General features: G+C 38.6%; 1 protein-coding gene across 1 annotated transcript in view; it reads right to left on the reverse strand.

Annotated features, from left to right (window-relative positions):
- TENM1 (teneurin transmembrane protein 1) overlaps positions 1–15396 on the reverse strand; it is a 900209-nt gene that overhangs the window by 623765 nt on the left and 261048 nt on the right. Inside the window, exon 4 of the mRNA XM_027963346.3 lies at positions 10326–10605. Within this exon, the coding sequence (XP_027819147.1) occupies positions 10326–10542 (217 nt within the window). The 5' untranslated portion in view covers positions 10543–10605. The remainder of the gene's footprint in view (positions 1–10325; positions 10606–15396) is intronic.

Raw genomic sequence — 15396 nt, forward strand, 5'->3', positions numbered from 1 at the left:
AAGCTGCAAGGCTGAAGTGGGAAACTGACCGAGCTATTCCTGGATAAAGAGTGTCCATAGATAAGAGAGACTGGTCAAAGGTAAAACCACACTGTGTAATATGTCTATAATTAGTGTAACTATGTATTGTTTTATGAAGTTAGTTTAAGAATCTATATAGAGAATCTATACAGACAATTTGCTGTATAGATTAAAACCTGTATAGAGAATTATATAGGGTTATTATGAAATATAACCCTTCATGGGAAATAGATGGGGAAACAGTGGAAACAGTGTCAGACTTTATTTTGGGGGGCTCCAAAATCACTGCAGATGGTGACTGCAGCCATGAAATTAAAAGACGCTTACTCCTTGGAAGGAAAGTTATGACCAACCTAGATAGCATATTCAAAAGCAGAGACATTACTTTGCCAACAAAGGTCCGTCTAGTCAAGGCTATGGTTTTTCCTGTGGTCATGTATGGATGTGAGAGTTGGACTGTGAAGAAAGCTGAGTGCTGAAGAATTGATGCTTTTGAAGTGTGGTGTTGGAGAAGACTCTTGAGAGTCCCTTGGACTGCAAGGAGATCCAACCAGTCCATTCTAAAGGAGATCAGCCCTGGGTGTTCTTTGGAAGGAATGATGCTAAAGCTGAAACTCCAGTACTTTGGCCACCTCATATGAAGAGTTGACTCATTGGAAAAGACTCTGATGCTGGGAAGGATTGGGGGCAGGAGGAGAAGGGGATGACAGAGGATGAGATGGCTGGATGGCGTCACTGACTCGATGGACGTGAGTCTGAGTGAACTCCGGGAGTTGGTGATGGACAGGGAGCCCTGGCGTGCTGCGATTCATGGGGTCGCAAAGAGTCGGACATGACTGAGTGACTGAACTGAACGGACTGAAGTGAATCCTACCATTTGGTAATATCTTGGTATCTAGGAGATGATGAATTGTTACTGATTGTGGCTACCTGTGTGTGTGTGTGTGTGTGTGTGTGTGTGTGTGTGTGTGTGTGTGTGTGTGTGTGTGTGTGTGTGTGTGTGGTTAGTCATTCAGTTGTGTCTGACTTTGTGATTCCGAGGCCTATTGCACAGCAGGCTCCTCTGTCCATGAGATTTCCTGGGCAGGAATACTGGAGTGGGTTGCCATTTCCTCTTCCAGGGAATCTTCCCGACCCAGGAATAGGACCCTCATCTCCTGCATTGGCAGGCTGATTCTTTACCACCAAGCCACCTGGAGAGATGTGGCTACCTACACTCATAGCTTAATGATGAGCAGTAAAGGGGAGTTTTACAGAAATGAGGACTTCTGAAGGATGCATGAAGGTGCAATTTCTATAGTGCATCGCTGTAAATAGCCTTCCTCCATTTTTGCAACTATTTGGCTCCCTTCCCTTCTCTGAAGTCAGGTTCCAAACTTACGTGTACAATATGTATTTTTGTACACATCAGCCTAACTTGAAATCATCTGTATGTAGAGGTGTGTTATATAAATGTCTATATAAGGAAATATCATCTCCCTTGTCAGAAACAAAATGCAGACCATCTGTGGATTTAACACTAGGTAGAAAACTTCCCAGTTAATGGTGAACACAGTAAATCAAGGTGACTCAGTGCCAAGGGAAGGCGAAATTCAGGGGCTGAGCCTTCCACCTTCAAAAGCTTTTCCTTGTAGCTTCTACTTTTAGTACTAAATCGTGTAAGATCTACGCTGCATTAGCTAGGGGGACATGAAATTCCCTTAGCAGAGAATCTTAACCCATGTTCCACAGATACAGAAGGACTTCAAGCTTCCTGAAACCCTTGAAATACATGGCTGATATAGTATGTATGTGCATTTTTTTTCTGAAAAAAGATTCAGAGCTTTGATCAGATTCTCAAAGCATTTAGTAGTCCTCTGCCCCTCTGTCCTCTATTGTGAAGAGCCATCACTCCAGGCATTAGATGTTGATGGATTTTCAGAAGAACAGTATGATCTGATTTGTGTTTGCAGAGATCACTGCTAACAATATGAAGGAGTGTCTAGAGTTCCCTTTTCATTAGAAGAAGAAATTATAACATATAAAGTAAATATCCTATCTCCCTCAGATATATTACAGAGTGGTGTCCCCCCAAATAAAGAATTTCCAACTTCAGTTTGGCACTCAATACTACTTGGAAATCAATTTTGCAAATGAGAACAAATATTTAAAGCATGGAGTACAGTGTGGATATCATGTACCAGAGCCGCATCTAATAGTGTAGATGGAAGAACACAGGCTTTAATCAGTCATGAATTCATATTTTAGCTCTGTTATTTACTCAAGCTATGTACTTCTATAATACAGGGGTCATGATGCTTATCTCCACATCACAGGGTTATGAGAAGGGCTAAAGAGAAGCGATAAGTGAACCCACTCAGCAGATTACTTGACATGTTGTTTAGTCGCTCAGTCATGTCCGACTCTTTGACAACCCTATTGTGTGACCTCTTGAGCAGCCCGCCAAGCTCCTCTGTCCATGAGATTTCCCAGGCAAGAATATTAGAGTGGGTTGCCATTCCCTTCTCCAGGGGATCTTCCCTACTCAGGGATCGAACCTGGGTCTCCTACATTGGCAGGTGGATTCTTTACTTACTGAGCCACCAGGGAAGCCCACTTGGCATATAATGGTCAATAATATTAATTGTCATTAATATTTCCGCATCTCCATCTTCAGTCCTGCCTCACCTGAGCTGAAGATATGTATGCACACTCCATCTTGGCCAGGTTGAAAACCTCCCTTGTTACTCATATAAAGCTCTTGACTTGATGCCCACTTTCAGCAGACAGCCCTCTCTCTCCTTTATCCAAGACAAGAAATTCAATGCTTGCCACTCCATTTTGGAATTTACCTCCTGTCTGAGAGGAAGCACTGAACTCTTTCAAAACCTTTCCTTCTACCTGAGATTCTGAAATACTCCCCAACAGAGCCTTATTCCAAACACTACATTCATTTGTACTCACTCTTCAAGTCCTTGTGATTTGGTGTCATTCTCTAAGATTATTGGAACTGTTTATCATCTTGAATGCACATTGTACAATGGAATCTTCTCAGGGAATTTTTTTAACGCCTGGGTCCCACCACTAAAAATTCGGATTTAATTGGTCTGAGGAGCAGTGTTGGCACTGGGATTTGTAAAACCCCAGGTAATTCTAATGTCCAACTAAGGTAGAGAATCTCTGGTCCAAAGCCAGCAATGACCTTCTAAAGGCTTTTTTTTTTTTTTGCTTTTTCTCGATCTTCATTCTACTTGTTGATTCTGAAGTCTTTGTTTAGTCACCTCTTCCCACTGGAAAGCCTCTCCCCTTCCCTTTGTTTCTTCTCTGACATCAAAACCAGCCTTCATCTTCTACCCATTATTTTAAATTCATAGGTCTCTTGGGGTATTATATTTGGCATTCTTTATTTCTGACTGTACATCTTCTCACTGGATGATCTTTTCTACTCTTGCTACTTCAGGAACCACCTATCTCTAGATGATTACACACACACACACACACACACACACACACACACACACACAGATACCATTTCCTTGAACTCGAGATCTAAATTAGGAGCTATGTCTACATACAGTGACAGCAGTGGGACCTAATGTCAGATTTCCTGGGTTCCAATATCCCAGTCCTATTACTTAATCGCTCTGTAATACTGGGCAAGTTATTTAGCATCTCTGATTCTCACTTTACTCATCTGTAAAATAGGGATAATAATGATCCAAACCTCATAGCATATTAGGAAGATTAAATAACACAATCCATCGAAAGTACCTTACTCAGTGCCTGGTGCTTAATAAATGTTAGATGTTTCACTTATAATCATCATTATCATTCCACAAGCAGAATACACGGTTTTAGACTCTCATAGAACTTTGCATATACCACCTTTGTAACATTAATCATATAGCAGTACTGTGAAGTGAAGTGAAGCAGCTCAGTCGTGCCTGACTCTTTGTGATCCTATGGACTGTAGCCTTCCAGGCTCCTCTGTCCATGAGATTTTCCAGGCAAGAGTACTGGAGTGGGTTGCCATTTCGCTAGTTTATATCTGCCTTCCTAAATGTCCTCTGAATTCTTTGAGGGGAAAGATTGCTTTTCGTTCATCTGTATCTTCAGAGTTTAACTTGGCAGAACTTGGCACAGATAAGCAGACCACAGATAGGAAATAGGTTTCATCTCCCTTGCCAACTCTAATTGATTGACAATGTTTGCACAGAATAATGTGTAGATAAGGATGTGAGGCCACAGTTGGGCTCAGCAGGAAAGAGTTCCACGATTTGATTAGGGATGTTTGCTGAGCTACAGGTAGAGGGTACAGTGCATAAATGCCATGGATATTCCATAGCAGTTTTAGATGCTACATAAATAACCACTAATCGATTAACTTTTCATAAACAAATAATACTAGCTGAAAGACATGAACCAGTTGAAGTTGTTGCTAAATAATTTAGTTTTAGCTAAATAATATAGTTAACTTAGCTAAATAATGTAGTTTAAAATTTTGGGCAGTCACTATAGATTTTTATGCTAGAAACTTGTGACAACTAGAAGCATAACATGCTTACAGCAGGAAATTCATCACAGGTGATCAAATGTGGTTGAAATTTTCATTTTACAGGCCTTGCTACATTATATTATACCTGCCATCTGTGATATTTCCCATATAAATACAGATTTGGAGACTGAATTCTTTCAAGATTTTTGTGGGAACTGTTATCCAAACTGTTTAGATATAAGCCAACAATAGTTTATACTACTGATAAGTGCTTGAAATTAGAGTCAAGATGTGCTTTTCAAATCTGGGCTTCTGTCTACGCCTTGAACCCACAAGTGGCAATACTGTTTGAGCAGCTTCTGCTGTGGGATGAAGTAGCTTATTAGTCAGGGTCAATGAGGAGGAAAATAATAATCATCTGTGCCCATTTATTTCAAGATGAACTTCATTCACCTAGCAAAGTACCTGGAACACTTGACACTAAATGAATGTTTAATGCATAAATGAGTAAATGAAAAAATGGATGGAGGGATGGATGGATGGTTGGAGGGATGGATGGAGGGAGGGATGGATGGATAGATGGGAGGATAGGTGGATGGAAGGATGACAGATTAGCTTTGTTTCCATGTAATTTTGGTAAATTCAGATTGGCAATTTTACTTTCTCTCCACCAGGTGGCGATAATGTGAGATTTAGGTTTAGGTTGCAATACAGAAAGCAGAAAAACAAACAAAAACCATATTAGGAGAAAGAGAAGCCACAAAAGAGGGGTTAAGAAGGAAGAAATGAAATGTTTGTGTCAGATGCAGTTCTCAAGATTCTATGATCCCGTGGGATTTGTAACAGCTCTTCCTGTATTTGTTATACATGGGTGACTTTCATTCATAATCACTTTTCAGCAAAGCAGCTATATTCAAAACCAATCTTACTTATTATAAAAATCATAGGGCAATTCTCATAACTAAAATTATGATCTTTGATTTATATATCCACATATTTTCATTCATTGTATAATCATTTCTTAGTTAATTGATGCCTCACTTGGAAGTGAGGCTGCTTGGGAACAACTGCTAGCCTGTGTGCCTCCAGGAAATGTACCCCAGCTATTAGACCTGCCAAAAATCATATAAAATAAGCTTGCCTAAGGCTCATTCATCCTATTAGCAAAGAATTGTGTGTAATATTAGATTAGTGTCCATCTCTTAATTAGAAAGCTTTTGGAAAATAAGAAAACTGGTTTTAAAATCCAGTGCTCTGTGTACATAGTGGGGGTGGGGATGGATTCTGCATTTTCGGCAAATAAAGAATATGAAGATTTAAAATAGGATCAAGTATTTCCTCTTATTAATATTTCCCCAAGCAAGTCCTGAATTGAATGACACAGTAAGTTCCCTAAAAAGTGAAAAATAAAACAAGACTCAGAAATATTTCATTATAAATATTGAGTATGATATAGCATATCATTTGCCCCTTACTAAAGAAAATCAGAACACAAAGGCTTTTTAAACCTCCTTGTAAAACCTTGGTCACTGAACACAAAAGAAGCTGAAAAGGATTTTAGGGAAGCAAATGAAAGGAAACTAACAATTACCGAGTTCCTAAACACTTTCACATTTATGATCACAATTAATCCTCACAAACACCTCATGATGTACATATGGGAGGCAGTGTAGCACAGTGAACAGTGGAAACTTTGGAGTCATAGACTTGATTTCCAATGCCAACTCTTACTACTTCTTGGCTGTAAAAACCGGCAAGTTATTTCTCTCCGAGCCTGTTACCTCATTGGTAAACTGGAGATAACATCTCATCTCATAAGGCATTCATGACGAGTAAATTTAAGCATCCAGTAGAGCCCTGGAACACAGCAGGTACTATTCAAGTTTTCTTTTATTCTTATTGCTACTTTTATTTTTTCTATTGCGATTATGGTATTGATGACGATGAAGTCAACTCTGCGGTCAACTTTATAGGCTCAGAGAGCTGAGGTAACTTGCTTAAGGCTGCACAGTTAGTGAGCTTAAAAGGCATCTAGCACAGCGTCTGATACTATAGCTGGTGCCCAGTCAAACTTATGTTAACTTTCTTCTTTCCTATCTTAAAACTCAATGATTTTCTAAGAATTTTATTCCTTAAAAATAATGAGTCAGGTTACCTCTAGCTAGTTTGATGCAAGATGCTACCATATATATGCAAAAATCAAGAACATTTTCTTATACATAAAGGTATACATGGACCAAAATAACACAGAGGATTCCAGACTTCACCAAAAAAAGACAATCAGGGGCCCACAGTTTTGCCTGGTGTAGGTTAATTCATTTCTCCCCTAATGAGACACATATGTTCCCTCCTGGGTGTCTCTAAAGATCATGAAGTCAGTGACAAGAAGACCCTAACTTTCTAAACTCTCACTTCCTAGATCTTTATACTTGACATAAGTCAATATAGCAAATGATGGTGCTAGTTAAAATAGGTCAAAAACATGTTTATTTCAGTTCATGGATGATAGATTCAGGTTTTGGTCCTTAATTTTTTTCAGGTCTCACTCTACACATTCTCCCTGGGTAATCTCATCCATCTCCAGGCATCTCCTATAAGATATCAGTGAACTCAAGTCTATTTATTTCAACAGTCCAGATCTTTCCTGAAGTCTAGACACACGTTAACAACTGGTTGGCAGGAAAATCCACCTGGATGTCACCCAAGCAACTTCAACCTAACATGTTCAGAAAGAAACTCATTCCCTTTCAAACCCACTCGTCCTATTTTTCTTCTCTTGGTAAATGGATCACCATCCTCCCAGTTTTCTGACTTGAAATTCAGAATAATCTTTGTTATCTCTTTCAAACTCGACAAGTAATCAATTACTAAGGCTTATCAATTCTACCACACTAATACCTCTTGAATATGTTTCTTCACCTCTACTGATACAGCCAGAGTTTAGACATTCATCACCATCCTTAGCCTGGGCTAATTCAGTGGCTTCATAGATGGTCTCCCTGCATCGAATTTCCCCCAATTGCAATCAATCTTCTACACTGCTGCTTACACATCTACAATACTCTGCTACACTTCTCATCCGAAAAATTATAAGTCATCAGGAAATTCTCTATCACTTAAAAGCTTTTTAAAAAAATGTGGAAAGGAAAAAATGGAACTCCCAACTTGGGCATGGAAGACTTTTTGTGACCTGACGCCAATGCACCAATTTTCATATTGAAATTTTCATCATGCTAAGCCTTTTCACAGTTTTATGCTTTTGCACCTGCTAACCTACCCTCTGGGCTTCCCTGATAGCTCAGTTGGTAAAGAATCTGCCTGCAATGCAGGAAACCTGAAATCGATTCCTGGGTGGGGAAGATCCACTGGAAAAGAATCTGCCCTCTTGGAATGTCCTTTTCCTGAGTGAGGGAGTGTGTGTGTGTGTGTGTGTGTGTGTGTGTGTGTGTATGTGTACAGTCACTCAGTCATGTCCAACTCTTTGTGACTCCATGGACTGTAACCCACCAGGTTCCTCTGTCCATTGGATTTCACAGGCAAGAATACTGGAGTAGGTTGCCATTTCTTCCTCCAGGGGATCTTCCCCATCCAAGGATCGAACCTGCATCTCCCGTATTAGCAGGCTAATTCTTCCCATCATACCACCTGGGAAGCCCTTGTCCTTTTCCTGGTAAACTCTTATTCAAATGTGAAAAAAATTGATCAAATATCACTTTTCTATGGATCTTGATTCACTCATGTACTTCCATAGCACTTTATTTATCTGTAAATGTACCTGCTACATTTAAGTGAAATGATTTGTCAGATGTCTATTTTCTCCACAACATTATGGGTTTCCTACAAGCAGAAACTATCATGGTCATCTACATCCCAACCATCTGACTGGAAGCCTGATACATAGCAAGTGCTCAATAAAAGCTTATTGAATAATAATAGGCTATTAAAGAGAAATTAGGATGACATTTTAGAAGACAAACTTTCTCTCATCTCAAAATTTATTTTGAGCACAATGCATGCAGACAAAATCTGGCTAGGTCTTTATACTGACTCAATATAAAATCACTTATATTTTTAGAACAAACTGTCACCAGAAGTGCATTCTTATTTAAATTCATAACATTAGGTCAAGCACACTATACACTGATTCTATAAGCCACAACTCACAATTATAAGTTCATATTCTGTAAAGACAATCTTATAGAGAAACATTGATGGTAATTACACATTGCTTAAAGTATAATAGAGCCAAAAAATTCCCATATGAAAATATTTCCCAATGTCCAGTTATGCAGAAGAAAAAAAATACTCAAAACAAAGTTGCAGTCTTCAGCAGACTAAATAGGGAAGACTAAAATGAAGTTCTTGAAAACACAGATAAAAAACTTTTACCAAGTATGTTAAGAGCTAAAACATTAGTCCTTTTTTGCATTTCTTTTTCTTGGGGATGGTCTTGCTCCCTGTCTCCTGTACAATGTCACAAACCTCCGTCCATAGAGTGTCCCTTGGACTGCAAGGAGGTCCAACCAGTCCATCCTAAAGGAAATCAGTCCTGAATATTCATTGGAAGGACTGATGCTGAAGCTGAAACTCCAATACACTGGCCACCTGATGCGAAGAGCTGACCCATTTGAAAAGACCCTGATGCTGGGAAAGATTAAAGGCAGGAGGAGAAGGGGATGACAAAGGATGAGATGGTTGAATGGCATCACCGACTCAATGGACATGAGTTTGAGTAAACTCCGGGAACTGGTGGTGGACAGGGAGGCCTGGCGTGCTGCAGTCCATGGGGTCGCAAAGAGTCGGACATGACTGAGCAACTGAACTGAACTGAAAACATTAGTAACATAGTTAAAATAAATATTTAGTGTATATCTAAATGTTGGTATGAATATCTCAAATTTTGGCTCAATTTAAAATTTTTCTAATGTAAGATTCCAATAAAGCAATTTTCATTTGTATGAATTTTGCATGGTCTGTGGTGGTCCCTGAGAATTTGCGTTTCTAACAAGTCAGTAGGTGATTCTGCTGCTGGTGGACCAGGGTCCATGCTTTGAGAACCATTGATCTAGATAACCAAATCATTTTTTTTTAAATCTCCACACAGACTTATTGTTTCTTTTAAAAAAAGTAATCAGTACCAACATCAGTATCTCTTTTTTTTTTCCTATGAAGTGAAAATGGGGTCTAATACCACTTCTCTATCATCTGAATAGAAATAAGGAAATCATATTTCTATCTACCTGTTGTCTACTTATTAGAAACTATCTTGTCAATCCACAATTGAGAAATTAGGTTGTCCAAAGGATATGCCCCACATCATGGCTGTGGTAGAGAGGGTTCCAACCAATTCTTACCTTCCCTTTGGACTGTGCTGCACAAGGTTTCAGCATTCTGTCGACAAACTTTCTGGACCTTTGCTTGGTAGTCTCCACTAACCTTTTTACAGCTCTTTTAGATGCTGAAGATTTATTTGAGACTTTCGTCCCACATAGGCAATGGCTTGAAAAGCACTTAGCTGTTTACTTTTCATCTTACTATAAATTATTTATCTTTCAGTCTGTAAATGGCTATTTGTAGGATTAAGCAAATTTTGAATGCTCTGATAAGAGGATTGCTGCATGCAAACTCATGCATAATCCGTAAAAAGCACATGTAATCTACAACCACAGTTAGGACTGGCACATGAAACAGATTCACTAAGCATATGTAAGAAGTACGAATTGTTAACCAATTAACATTAGCAAATTTGTTTCCAAAGCATAAGTTTATGCACACAACCCATTCCCTAGTGAGAAATCATATTAGCTATAAAAATCCAATAAAAACATACCTTGGGTAGATTTCTCGACTTCTTTCCTCGTCCTACTCTGGCTATTGTAATTCATCCTCAGCTCTTGGTTATATTCATGCAGAGTTTCTCTGGAGTTGTATGACTGTCTTGGTTTTCTTCCATCTTCACTCTCATCGGAAGAACTGGTATAAGCTAGGTCCATTTCATGCTTGACTTTTGACAGAGGCTGGTAGGGTTTGCAGTCTGTTTGCTCCATCTCTGATGAAGCAAGCTCAGTTTCATGAAAAAAGGAAGAGGAACTCCTTTAGTGTAAGCAGTCCTGAAAAAGGGATGGAAAAACACAAGCTTGCTTAGATTTGTCCTTTTGCAAGAAAATGCATCTGGCAGATTCACAATTGGTCCTGATAATACTATCAAAGGAGGGGAGCCAAAGACAAACTGTATGACATGAAACTAGCCTGGGGCAATAATAACACTATGTTCCATGCATACTTCATCAAGCATTTAGGATTAAGCTGGAGGTAGCAGTATCAGAAAATACTTAAGGTTAAAAAGAGACAGCCTTCAAAAATATTTGTAACAGAATGCAAATAAAGGACTGTGTTGTTCTACGGTGTGTGCATGTTTTTAATGTTAAAGTCTGCAGTCAGAGTAAAAAAAAAATTATAAGATTTTAAAGTGGCCAGAAGTACAAATATTAACCCAGCACATCCTACATTTGAAATGAAAACTGGTAAGAGAACTACATTCAGAAAAAAACACGTTCTTGCCTCTGGTTTAATATTGCATTTAAGAAAGGGGCTCCGAGGAAGAGAATGAATCTGAGTTAGAGAGGCTCATGAAATAAAGTGTCCTTAAGGGGGACTGAGCTCTCTGTGTTCATATTGTGGCTTCTGCGCCTCGGGCTTGCAGAGCATTTTTAATGAGTTAGGTGGTGGTAAATTTTTGTTCTTCATAGTACCGAGAGGATATAAACAGCACTTCTAGTGGGTATACTGGTGTAGAAACAGCAGGATCTAAATCGGGTTTAGAAATAGAAACTTAAAACTTCATGATAAATCATTGAAAGAAATCCCCTTCCCCACAGAACGCTGAGCTAGGAGTCATAAGGCTCTTAAGACCAGTAGAGGCATTATCCCCCTTACTGAGCACAGAGCGGTTTGAGAAGCTCAAACACCATCTGAGATGCCAAAGCCTTCTGAAAAGTTTTAAGTCCTGTAAACATGTGCTTATTTTCATTCTATATATTATTTTGTCATCATTTTCCTGCACTGTTGCAACTTTGCAACTTGGCCCTTTCATACAATGTTAAAGAAACTTAGCTTGAAACCAAACAAGGCCATGATTTTATTTTGCAGTGAAAATGACTCCCTGATTTTTCTTCAGCTCTTCACCATATGCATTTTCAAAGAAATCTACTGACATCTGGATGGTGGCTATTTTGTCACGTACAGTATCTCACTTTTGGAAATTTCTATCACATGTATAGCAAAAAGAACATTGAAATCACTCTGTAAAGCTCATAGATTGACTGATGAGCATTCAAAGGTACACAATGTTTCACAGCATGAACAGTTTCACTAGTTGAGGCCTTAACCACATTTTAAGATCCTTGAAGGCAGACTCTGAGTCTTATGCATCTTTATATACCCCATACCACTTAGCATTACTCTAGGCACAAACATAGTAAAAACTATTTAACTCCTGAACCTACAAATTCCGTAAGTGGTCTATGGAGGCACCTTGTTTGCTTGAATTGATATCAGAGCTGAGCATCCTTGGAGAGGAAGCAGATAAATGAATATATACTGGTGATTCAGCAACAATCTAAGTTCATGCCTTCTTACATACAGAATCTAAAATCCTCAATTCACAGCTCCAGCCTAGGTCCCTCCCCTGTGCCACAGACTTGAGTATCCAACAGCTTTCTCAGTGTATCTACTTAGATATCTAAAAGGTATCTCAAATGTATTGAGTTCAAAACTGAGCTCCTGATTCCCACCCCTTCCCCACATGTTCTTTCATAGTCTTCTCTTTCTTGGTAAAAGGCAACTTCATTATTTTGTTTGCTCAAGCCACAGACTCTGAAGTCATGCTTGATTCCCATCTTTCACATTCCACATATAATCCATCAGTTCATCCTGTTGGTACTACCTTTGAAATATATCCAGAATCCAAAGGCATCCTCTACTTCCCCAATACCACACCAGAATTATTGCCAAAGCCTCCTAATTGGTCCCCTGGTTTACTCCATTGCTCCCTTATAGCACATTCCTCACACTCCAGCCAGAATGAAGCTTTTAAATCTAAGTCATATCATCTCTTTTGGCTCAAAAGCATTATTGGCACCTTCAGTTCAGTTTAGTCACTCAGTCATGTCCTTTAAAATAAAAGCTGAAATTCTTACAATGACCTAGGTGGACTCCTACAATGTCCACCTCTCCCCACCCTAACCTCTCCAAACTCATCCTCTGATATTCCTTCCTATGTCACCCACTCCAGATGTATTGGGTTGGCCAAAAAGCTTGTTTGGGTTTTCATAAGGTATTATGGAAAAACCCAAATGAAGTTTTTGGCCAACCCGATATTAGCCTCCTTGCTGTTTCCGAAAATACCAGGCACAATTCCACCTCAGGGCCTTTGCAACCTCTCATTGTAAACCACTAAAAAATGTCATTTCTCGTTCTCCTTCCTGTCTTTCATAGAACTTGTCACTAAATGGTATATTGTATATTTTATTTGTTTATTGTCTGCCACATGTCTCTCCGATCGAAAATATAACCTCCATGAAAGTGGATATTTTTATCTGTTCTAGTCATTTCTATATTCCTAAAATGAGCACAGTGCCTTGCATATAGTACACATTTGATCAATATCTGCTAAATGATTTAAACAAACCAATGTCAAGACTTACAGAAGGGGCTAGAGAAAATGTAGAAATGAACAGGCCATAGTCTCTGCACCCAAGGAACTCACAGTTGTAATATAAGTGATAACAAACAACTCTACTGCAAAGTAGAATAGAATAACTCCCAAAAAACAAACCAAAGTACTATCTAAGCATTAAACATGAAGGTATTGGGAAAGGACTGCTTATTTGTTCACCACCACCACCATCATTACAACCACTGAAATTCCAATGAGCATCTAAGGGCAATTTTAATCTCTTTCTTTTCAAGTTCCCATAGCATGTTCTTCAGAAGGTAGGCAGTTGTCTGGATTTTAGGCCTTGAAAGTGAAAGTGAAAATGTTAGTTGCTCAGTCATGTCTGACTCTTTGCTGCTCCATGGACTGTAGTCTGCCAGGTTCCTCTGCCCATGGAATTTTCTAGGCAAGAATACTGAAGTGGGTTGCCGTTCCCTTCTCCAGGGGATCTTCCTGATTAAATCCTGGGTCTTCTGCTTTACAGGCAGATTCCTTACTGTCTGAGCCACCAGAGAAGCCCCTTGATTTAGCTACAAACAGTGCGCGGTGAGAAATGTAACAATAATAGACTTCTGAGATGCATCATTGCAGCTGAAGATTGGACTTTCACCCAGAAAAGGAGACATTAATAACATTTATTTCACTTCATTTTAACTAACACATACAGTTCTTTGTTTATTAAAGACTGAAAGTTTACTGAGCAGGGGTGGAGAGCTATTTTCCATATAAGGCCATTGATAATGGAAAAATATCAAATAATCTTATAATTAAAAAAATAATAAAATGTTTAATAAAATGTCATAATATGGAGATAAATAGGTATTGTTCTACTTTCTAAACACACTTCCCAACTCTTACTTGCTTTTTCAGTGAAGCCTTTGGTTCACTCTGCCTGGGATTAACATAGCAGAGATATGGTCAGAATAATGCTCCCTGTTAAGTCTCAGTTGGTTATAAACTTACATCACTCAAACCTGTCAATTTAAAAATGAAAACCATTTCACTTCTAATACCTAACACTGTATTTTGGTTACTATGATTTATCATGTTAAAATCTCCTCTATTTTTACATATAGAAATTAAGACATTCTTCTTTCCCTCAGTATATGTATTTGCAACACGAAAATGAGATGAGGAGAGAGAGTGAGAGATGCCTATATCCATTTTGAACCATTCTTAATGTTCTCATCACAGCTATTCACAGCTATAATCATTGAGTATAGCCTAGAAACAATCTTACACCACAAATTGGTTTAAAAAAAAGAGAGAGAGAGAAAATAATCCTTCCCTGCTCCCTAACCCTCAACCACAATTTCTTATCTTAAAATTTACATCAGTGGACCCAGATGGCAGAAAATACATTCTAGTTCTCTTTAGACACATGATATGGAGGCATATATAACGGTGTGCCTAGAGCTGTGAAAGTATATAATAGAGATTTACCCAGGTCTTGAGAGACAGAGCTTGACATTACTCACAACTAGTTTACCTTTTGAAAATAAAAAGTGATAAAACATTAAGAAAAATATTAATATTTTAAATGTAACGAAGTTTGAAAACACAATACATCTGAAAAGATGCTGTTCTAAATATGCCATGGTAAGGAAAATGCTCATATTTGCTTAATTGACTTTTTCATTCAGTGCTCAACATGGCATCCTGGAGGGCCACTGACAAGCCAATGTCATTTAGACATGATGATATTGTCAACTCACAGAAAAACCAAATGTACATATAATGCAATACACACCAAAATAATTTTTAATTTCTCAATTATTTTGATGAATAATAAAAAAAGCAATTGTGTAGGTAAAACACATGCTCCTATGTAACAGACTAAACAAAAAAGAAGTCAATTATCTTTCCTACTGCAGAAGATTCATCCTGATAGATCGCATAGTATAAATTCAAATGTCACCACCTGTGGTTTACCCTTGTGTTTTCCACTTTCTACTTGCTAACAAGATAAACTCCAAGGTGACTTCAGAGGAGACCCAAGGAGGTTCTATGTTTATTTCTTTAGTCATCATAAGGCTAGGGAGAGACAACTTGGTGTAGGGAAATTACTGGCCTTGCAATGGTAGGATTAGCACAACCGCCACGAAGCAGCAGCAGCCACAGCAGTAACTACCTCATAGCAGGTATCACGCCTACCGGTCACTGTCCTAAATGCTTTTCACATATT

Source organism: Ovis aries, chromosome X (assembly GCF_016772045.2).
Source record: "Ovis aries strain OAR_USU_Benz2616 breed Rambouillet chromosome X, ARS-UI_Ramb_v3.0, whole genome shotgun sequence".
NCBI lineage: Eukaryota > Metazoa > Chordata > Mammalia > Artiodactyla > Bovidae > Ovis > Ovis aries.